Raw genomic sequence first — 9,275 nt, forward strand, 5'->3', positions numbered from 1 at the left:
TTACAGATGTGTTTGTTTTGCGATCGAAAAATAACTTTGAGAAATGAACCGTCTTTTCCACATGTATTTACGAAAACCGGAGTTCACATAGCGGCTTCGTTTTCTGGAGAATGTAGGCATTGTGTGAACAAGAAGCTTTTATATCACCCGCAATATTTCACAATGAATGGAATGAAGGACGAGCGTTATTATTATGAAAATCCAAACGAAACCTATTTTCTATCAACATCTCAAACCGCGTTTTCAATTGATTATCTTGAACATGTTTCCGTCTCGATAAATCATTTCGGGGCCTCTTTCAAAGCGCTCGCGGACGCCTACAACGAAGAACACGAAAATGCGAACAAAACAAGACTGCACTGTTCATCGGTCTTTTCGCGTACTCCTACAAGTGATGGTCAAGATGATTCGATAAATTGGTACCTGAATGAACTCAGACTCGAAGAAGCGTGGTTTTTGTACAGAATAACTAGGGAATCAAAACTGAACTACCCAAACCTGAAGACGCCAATATCAAATTTCAAATACTTAAAGAATGGACACATCGATTTAGATGCAATTTGCAAACAAGCGTGGCCGGTGAGTCTTTGAAAATTGTTCCTCAATGTTGACAAGAAAGATATAGGCTACTGATATCATGCTACATTTCACATTGAGTCCATGTTAACATTACATATACTTATAAGAAACCCACATAACAGAAACGAACTAGGATTCTAACCATCTAAACCCCAATAAGCTATGGTACTCTCAAGCATAAACACCCACCAAAATAAACCTAACCGTAACTCTCTAAACACTAAACCCTCTAAATTCTCTCTAAAACCTTATCCCTAAACCCCCATTGAAACCTAACCCGCTAAACACTAAACCCTAACCCCCTAAACCCTAACCCTCTGAACACTAAAACCCGCTAAAATCTAACTCTCTAATCCCTGAACACTAAACCCTAGCCCCCTAAGCCCTAGCCCCCTAAACCCTAACCCTCTAATCACTAAACCCTAACCCTAACCCCCTAACCCCGTAAACCCTAAACCCTAACCCTCTAAAACCTAACCCCGTAAACCCTAACCCTCTAAACCCTATAAACACTAAACCTCTAAAGACAAAACCCTAACCCTCTAATCACTAAAACTTACCCTCTAAACACTAAACCCTAGCCCCCTAAAACCTAACCCTCTAAAAACTAAACCTCTAAACACTAAACCCTAACCCTCTAATCATTCAACCCTAACCCTCTAAACACTAAATCCTAGCCCCCAAAACCCTAACCCTCTTAAACCTAAACCTCTAAACACTAAACCCTAACCCTCTAAACACTTACCCTCTGAACACTAAACCCTAACCCTCTTAACACTAAACCCTAGCCCCCTAAACCCTAACCCCGTAAACCCTAAACCCTAACCCTCTAAACACTAAACCCTAACCCTCTAATCACTAAACCCTAACCCTCTAAACACTAAACCCTAGCCCCCTAAACCCTAACCCTCTAAAACCTAAACCTCCAAACACTAAACCCTAACCCTCTTAACACTAAACCCTAGTCCCCTAAACCTTAGCCCCCTAAACCCTAACCCTCTAAAACCTAAACCCCTAACCCCGTAAACCCTAAACCTCTAAAACCTAACCCCGTAAACCCTAAACCCTCTAAAACCTAACCCTATAAACACTAAACCCTAACTCTCTAAACACTAAACCCTCTAAATTCTCTCTAAAACCTTATCCCTAAACCCCCATTGAAACCTAACCCGCTAAACACTAAACCTCAACCCCCTAAACCCTAACCCTCTGAACACTAAAACCCGCTAAAATCTAACTTTCTAATCCCTGAACACTAAACCCTAGACCCCTAACCCTAGCCCCCTAAACCCTAACCCTCTAAAACCTAACCCCGTAAACCCTAAACCCAAACCCTCTAAAACCTAACCCTATAAACACTAAACCCTAACCCTCTAAACACTAAACCCTAACCCTCTAAACACTAAACCCTAGCCCCCTAAACCCTAACCCTCTAAAACCTAAACCTCTAAACACTAAACCCTAACCCTCTAAAACCTAAACCTCTAAACACTAAACCCTAACCCTCTAAACACTAACCCTCTGAACACTAACCCTCTTAACACTAAACCCTAACCCTCTAAACACTAAACCCTAACCCCCTAAACCCTAGCCCCCTAAACCCTAACCCCCTAACCCCGTAAACCCTAAACCCTAAAAACCACTGAACCCTAACCCTCTAACTCTCTAAACCCTGAACCCTCTAATTTCTCTCTAACCCTTTGAACACTAAACCCCCTAAACCCTAACCCTCTTAACCCTAACCCTCTAAACACTAAACCCTAACCCCCTAAACCCTAACCCCTAAACCCCTAAAACCTAAACACTAAACCCCTGAACACTCTAAACCCAAACCCTTTAAAACCTAAATCTATAAAATTTAACCCTTTAAAAACTAAACCCCTAACCCCGTAAACCCTAACCATATGAAACCTAACGCTCTAAAGCCTAACCCCCAAACACCACTCCTCTAATATAATGGGAAATAAATAGTTCGTTGCTTTGTTTATATAGAATCGCAGACAATAACGCGATTCTTTGCGATCTAATTTTAAAATAAGCTTAGCAGTCCGGTACTCGTTATATTAAAGGTATTTGAAGAAAAAGAACGAAAGTGGATTAAACATGTGTGCGAAACGAAGGGGTGTAGGGAGGGGTACGTCACTATCGATGGCAATGAAAAGCTTCATCGGGCAAAGTGTGCAGCGGATAGCCAAGTACATTTTGACGATACAAACTCAATCAGAACAATCATAACATGTCAGAATGACCCTTCTTATGGCGGGAAACACAACCCTCGTCAAGGGAGGTGTCAGCTCTGATCACTTCAACTCTTACGATGAATTCTCGATGATAGTTTATTTACGGGCGTAGGCTATAACATGCTCGTACATTTAGGTTGCCCTATCATTGAAAACATCAGCAAAACGTATACCTGTTAATTTAAAGTTACTTAATATCAATAGGTTCTGTAACGAACATAGACCAATGGAAGAGAAAAAGCTGACAGACAAACCCAATAAAGACGACCATACAAAACGACCTGAAAGACAGACGCGGATTCCATTATATCTCACAGGTACATGAAAATTAACGCTAGGTTTATACTCATAGGGTCAGCGACAATTCAAGATGTTTTTGATTTATATTTTTAATTACAATCTGTTACTATTAAAGAATATATTTAAATGTTTGCATGTATATAAATATAAATTCAAGGTTAATTCAATACAACCTAAGAACATATTTAATATTTCAACCCTCTAGTAACCCTCTAATGACAATACTAATCCTATGACTTCACTGACCATGTAATGATACTGAACATGTGACACTCTCGAACACAAGAACCCTTTCTTATGCTCCAACGCTATTGACAATATAACCCTATTACCTTCCCTGACACAACAACCCTATGATCCTATGACCCTCTCTGACCCTACGTTTAACTATACCCCCAGTATGGTTATGGTCAATGTCAGGGATTTACTTTAAACAATGATTCTGACCCTGTAAACAGGGTTTTATTTCTTTCGTTGCGATTCATATAGTAACGAAATCGATATTGTTTACAGATGTATCACGTTACTGTATCACGTTGTTGTACACGATGTTAAACGTGCGCGAAATATGTTACTTGTGGATGAATCCGTCGCTGAATTAGGATGCAAAGATAGAGTACAGAAATTGAATAAGTTTTATTCTACTACTGCCGGTATGTTTGCTGCGATAAAACCTTGTGGAATCGTCGTCAGAATGGTTGAGATGTTTTCGCATGAAAGTATAACACAGGCTTTCCTTTTCTTACATGAAACATATGTGAGAAATGGATATAAAGATTACTTGAGATACGTCGGTTATGATCGTTGCTGTGAGTTGCATCCATTTTTGTGCCGACTAGCCAAAGACGGTGTTGTTGAAGCATCCGAATTGTTGGAGAACACCAAGTTTTTGGTGGATATTTTCCATGTTGTGAAACACACGAAGCCTACATGCATGCCTCTCGATGGGCCTCAATGTAAATACCATCCTAATTTAGATGCATTTCAAGATATCGCCGGCACGAATACAGAAAGTTGCGAACAGGGTTTCGTTCGATTGAATCGATACAAAGCGGCAACTAGATACATGACCAGGAATAAAAGGAAATTATTTTTCAACTTGATTAATAATGACTTTAACGAGAGACTTGAAAAAAGATTAAAACTTGTATAAAACATGTGTAAAACGCGCTTCACACCGTATGTTTATTACTTTTCTAAACTGATAAAGATATTAGTATAAACGAGGAGATTTTTCTAAGCTTTTGGCTACGTATTCCAATGGTCGTTTTATTGAAGCTTAAGACCTGAAATTTGATAGAAAAATGTTGTATTATACAGAACTAGTAACATGTTATGTTATGTTGTAATCACAGCAATGAGATTTGCTCTTTATAGGTTATTTTAGCTGATGTTTGTCTCATTTCAGCCCAACATTAATGAAGGAGTTAATACCCGGCATTACTTTTTCCGAATCCTCATAGTTTCTGAAATATTGAACTGTAAACTGTCTAATAGGGGGGGGGGGGGGGGGGGTTACAAAGCTAATCCCGCTAAAACCAATTTCAAACGTCTTCTCTGGGATTAAAGATGTAGTTGACACGAAAATAGATGTGAATATAAACTTAAATCATAGCTCCAATGAAAATATATATATTCCCATTGTAATGTTACGATGTAAATAAGGATATACTTTTGAGATATTTTCAAGAAATGGTAAGTGGATAAGTAACTTCAGTTTAAATTCTAATGTGTACCGGTAATTATATTCGGATGGGCAAATATATAAACAGATACACTTACTGTTGTTCCAAAGGCACTTTTGATGCTGACTAGCTGTTAACAAACTCTGATCTTGTCACTTTCAACGAAGTTAACATCTCATCTTCTATGTTTTCAGTTTTGAGAAAACTTATCTGAAAAGAGATCAATCATAATTGTATATCAATATATATGTACAGAGAGGAATGAAAGGGTCATAAATATTTTAATGGACCCATGTATACAAATATATTGTGTTTGTATATCACGCGACAAACTGAAAGAATATTTTTTGCCTAGAACTAAGAATTGTTTAAAATGCCTACCTTATCAGTAGCAATGTTTATGGTGCCGGCATTTCGGTTCTCAAGCATTTGGAATATTTCTTTAATCTTATTCTTCCCCCCATTTACTTTGAATGCCGACTTCTTTTGCATCGCACTCATGAATACCTCTCTCCCTTGATTTAATATGACAATTTTCATGAGTCGTTGGTTCGTTTCGGTGATACCTTTAGTAAAACAATATTTAGATAATTGTTTGACGTATACGAAATAGTCGATGCGTGTACAAATGAAAAGCACAAAAACAAAATCTGGATTTTCCCGGAAAACTCAATCTAAAAATCTTATAATCTTTCTATTATGAGACCAAAAATGAAAAATAGTGGTTTTTCTCGGGAAATGCAAATCTTTATATCCCTCTAGTTATCATATAGGCCTATAGCTCCCATTTTATGTTGCGGTACCGTGGAATTCCGCGTAAACATAATTATTCTAACATAATTATTTTTATCAAGACATTATATTTGGATGACTGTCGAAATTAATTTTTGCTTTTATTCAAAAGCCGATAAGGCTAGCCTGTATACCTATATACCTGTACAAATATAACATATTTTACATTATTCTACCGGTTGATAATCTATTAGTGAAAGTTACACTTTTACCATTAATCTAGTAGTTTAAAAAAACAACAAATACGTGCGTTTTCATAATTGATAATCATTTACCATCGTATGTTTTACAGTCATTTTTAATAATGAAGCTTCAATTTGTACAACCTACTACGCTTCTTCAATTACACAAAATCTACTCCGGAATGAAGGCCAGTATACGCCAAACGTGATTTAAGTTCAGGACACTGTTACAGGATCCGATTGACCGATTGCCCGGGATAAGCATATTCTCAATAAGGCAAGTTAGTGTCAATAGTTCTATCGATTAGGACGAGGTACCTTTTCTACAGCCAGGGTTTGATGTAGCCTACGTCTTAAATTTTTTGACCGTCCATGTGGAGTAGTCCCGAGTGCATCGTCGACATAATGTTACATCACTCAGAAAAGTCCAAGGTGACTTGTGAGGAACTGTTATTGCGTTTATCTAAGTAACGTATCTTACCATCCGGGATTAAGACTGGCGGCGAATCATTTTCCATTCCCACCACAGTCGCGACATGGTCAATGCATAGCGAAACAATTTCTACCGAAGCCCTGATCACTTCCGATCTGATTGTGTTCCTCTCGTGATCAAGCTGTTCATCATCACCGTCATAGAAGATGTTGAATAGTAGTTGTATCGCTGGGCAAAGACGAAGTACCTGTCCCTTGCCTTTTGAGTAAAGCGCTGTTAATATGAAAGCAATATCAAATTAATTTTTCTTTAATGATTTTGTGGTAATATGTTAAACCGTAAAGTATGATCAATATTCAAATCGTATAGAACACTTGCTGATTAATTTGCTATGACATTATCATTTGCAAGTAGGTGAATTTGTTATTTTCTTTGTTTTCAACAGCTGGAAATACCTGAAGACTTGAAAGTACTCCTCGCTACTAAAATATAACTATAATATAATTTATTAGATTTAAACTCACCACTTAGCAGGTTGTTGGCCAAACAATTCGATTTCAATTTTTGTTGAAATTTATCATAAATGTCCGAAACTTCGTTATCTGTATCTGTGTCTATTCTGTACAAGGTCACATCATTGTCACCGTTGTGCAGTACTTGTTTACTGAATGCCTCGCCTACATTTAGTGAAACATTTATAAATCAAAAATTTGAAAAATATAGGAGGTACTTTTTAGGACTAGAATAAAAACATATAATGATCTTAATAAAAGACAAATTTTTTACTTTCAATACGTAAAAATACACTTCCAAGTAAAGAGTTAATTTAGAATTTTCAAAAAATATAATGAAAACTAATTGAACTATTACAACGATTTAGCAATTCACGATATTCCGCTCCAAAACACGTTTTGTGCGATGAGGAACAAGTGACCAACATCAGTCACGAATCAGAACATTAAACTGACCCGTTTCCCGTCTACATAGCAACATTTCATAAAACCGGCAACTATCTATTTACTTACATAAACGCTCAATGAAGACATCTCCGGTATCATCGTCCGTACACTTTAAATCTTCGAATGTGTTGAATTTCGGCTTAGGAAATAACCAAAGAAATCTTGATGTGAGACCTTTGTCAATATTTTGCTTCTCCGTTATTAATGAATATGCCGTACTTGGCTGTGTCATCCCAAATATCGATAGGCCGGTGGTTTCCATTGTAAAATTAGCTTTTTCACCAACTGTAAAATAGATACCGGCATTATTATCTTTTATGTTGAGCATGTTTATGTTAAAAATGAGAATTTCTAACAATACAACCGGTGGGTGTCTATGTTCTTGTTGTTAGTAAATTTTGTATATCAATAGACAAATGGTTACTAGTGGGCTCATGTGTTTTGATTATGTTCAATGACTTTAATAGGTGGCAGCTTCCCTGGCCTGGACACTGAGAGGTGACGACTATTGACTTGTTGCCGCGATCTGGACTGGTCCGGACACAAGTATGATTTAACTTTTATATGGTTTATCTTATTTATTGAATTGAACCTGCAGTGAATAGGCTTAAATTATTTGGATGAATCCAGAAATGACCTTACCCGTTTTCCTTGTCCAGGAATTACCGTTATACATTTGTAATATTCTTGAAAATTCGTTTGTTTCTAACAATCCCTTGCTTCCGCTGTATATGTTTATTTGCGTTAAGAAATTTGTTAATTCATCTTGTAGGGCAAATGCTTTTCCGTTGTTTTCGGCCATCAAGGCGCCCATTTTTTCAAAACTTTGATCGTCTAATGTCCAGATAACAGATTTAACGTCTGGTCTTGACTCTTCCACCTTGTTTTTGATCATTTTTAGTACTTTACTCATCAGCCTATACACTGTTGACTTCCCTGACCCAGTCGGGGTGCAAACGGCAAGCCAGTTGATAGCCGGTTCTTCCCACATGGTGTTTGAAACTTTGACGATCGCGTTACTACATATATATGATGATATGCCTAATAACCCAAAAAGTACTGACGAATCGGGTACGTTCATCTTATCTGCAAGAAATTTACAACCCTGCAACAAAATAAAATAGAATCATTTTTTTAGAATTACTTTTTGTTATAGGCCTAGGCCTATAATGAAATGAACTTCATAAAATATTATTCTAATACTGTTATACTTTGTTCAGAGGTTATGGCTCAACCGCATTCCTAAATTCACGAGAAAAAGGTTAAATATTCATTGACTTGAATATGGAAGAAATGTATTTTTTTATGATTTATACCCTAGAAATTTATTGCTCAATTTCTTGTAAATGATATCCTAGCTATTCAATGACAAGGGTTAAATTTTCAAATTCCTGGAGCGGGGTGTTTTTGAGTCATACAGGGCATGGTTTTGAGAAAAATTATAGGTTACCAGGGCTGTTAGGAAGTCTACTGACTAAAAAATCTAATCAATAATTAGGCCTAGACCTAGCCTTAGATCTATAGGCCAACCATGTTGACGATATTAATGATGACTATTTCCGCGATTTAAATTATTGTTGTTATGAAATAGGCTTAGCCTAACTAGAAAACCGAAGAACAATTTTGTATGAAATAATGGTAATCTCTTTGACGCGACGGGTACATACTCTGTGTTGGTATCAACAGACAAATAAGAGGCCTCTACAGGGACACATTTACGTCATTTCAAACGGTGAAATGGTTAACGACTTCCACTACATATTTATTAAATAGACCTATTCCAACTGCATAATGTAGACAATAGTGCGGCATACATAGCCATTGAGCTATATATCCATACGATGCAAGGAAATAGCATATGTTATGGAAAAGGTGCATGAATTACGAATTAATTCTGTTGCTAAATGCAGGCCTTAAGTAGCCTATTTGATATGGTTGGCTAAAGTTTACTTACCTCTTCCAGCTTCGTTGGGAAAACATTCCAGCGTATTTCTTTCTCCCAACATTTATTTAAATAAGCTAATCTAGATTCCATGTTGAAATGATTGAATGGGATCAGCTTTTTATGTTTGATGATAAAAGTCGTTGTGTTACTACGCAACAAA

General features: G+C 37.0%; 1 protein-coding gene across 1 annotated transcript; it reads right to left on the reverse strand.

Annotated features, from left to right (window-relative positions):
* Positions 1–4,930: 4,930 nt before the first annotated feature.
* Positions 4,931–9,205, reverse strand: LOC141898966 (uncharacterized). The gene is made up of 7 exons (XM_074785116.1): positions 9,125–9,205; positions 7,813–8,275; positions 7,237–7,455; positions 6,736–6,888; positions 6,260–6,484; positions 5,186–5,370; positions 4,931–5,014 (listed from the first exon to the last, which is right to left on the reverse strand). The coding sequence occupies exons 1-7, from the start codon at positions 9,203–9,205 to the stop codon at positions 4,931–4,933; spliced, it is 1,410 nt and encodes a 469-aa protein (XP_074641217.1).
* Between the last annotated feature and the right edge of the window lie 70 nt (positions 9,206–9,275).

This window comes from Tubulanus polymorphus, chromosome 2, assembly GCF_964204645.1.
Source record: "Tubulanus polymorphus chromosome 2, tnTubPoly1.2, whole genome shotgun sequence".
In the NCBI taxonomy this organism is placed as follows: domain Eukaryota; kingdom Metazoa; phylum Nemertea; class Palaeonemertea; order Tubulaniformes; family Tubulanidae; genus Tubulanus; species Tubulanus polymorphus.

Bases quoted from the DNA above. Each gene is read 5' to 3' on its own strand.
- LOC141898966 (XM_074785116.1), bottom strand. From the start codon at position 9,205: ATGGAATCTAGATTAGCTTATTTAAATAAATGTTGGGAGAAAGAAATA. The intron at 6,485-6,735 runs GTGAGTTTAAAT...TCATATTAACAG, and splicing joins GGCCAACAACCTGCTAAGTG to CGCTTTACTCAAAAGGCAAG. The intron at 5,371-6,259 runs GTAAGATACGTT...GTTTTACTAAAG, and splicing joins GCCAGTCTTAATCCCGGATG to GTATCACCGAAACGAACCAA.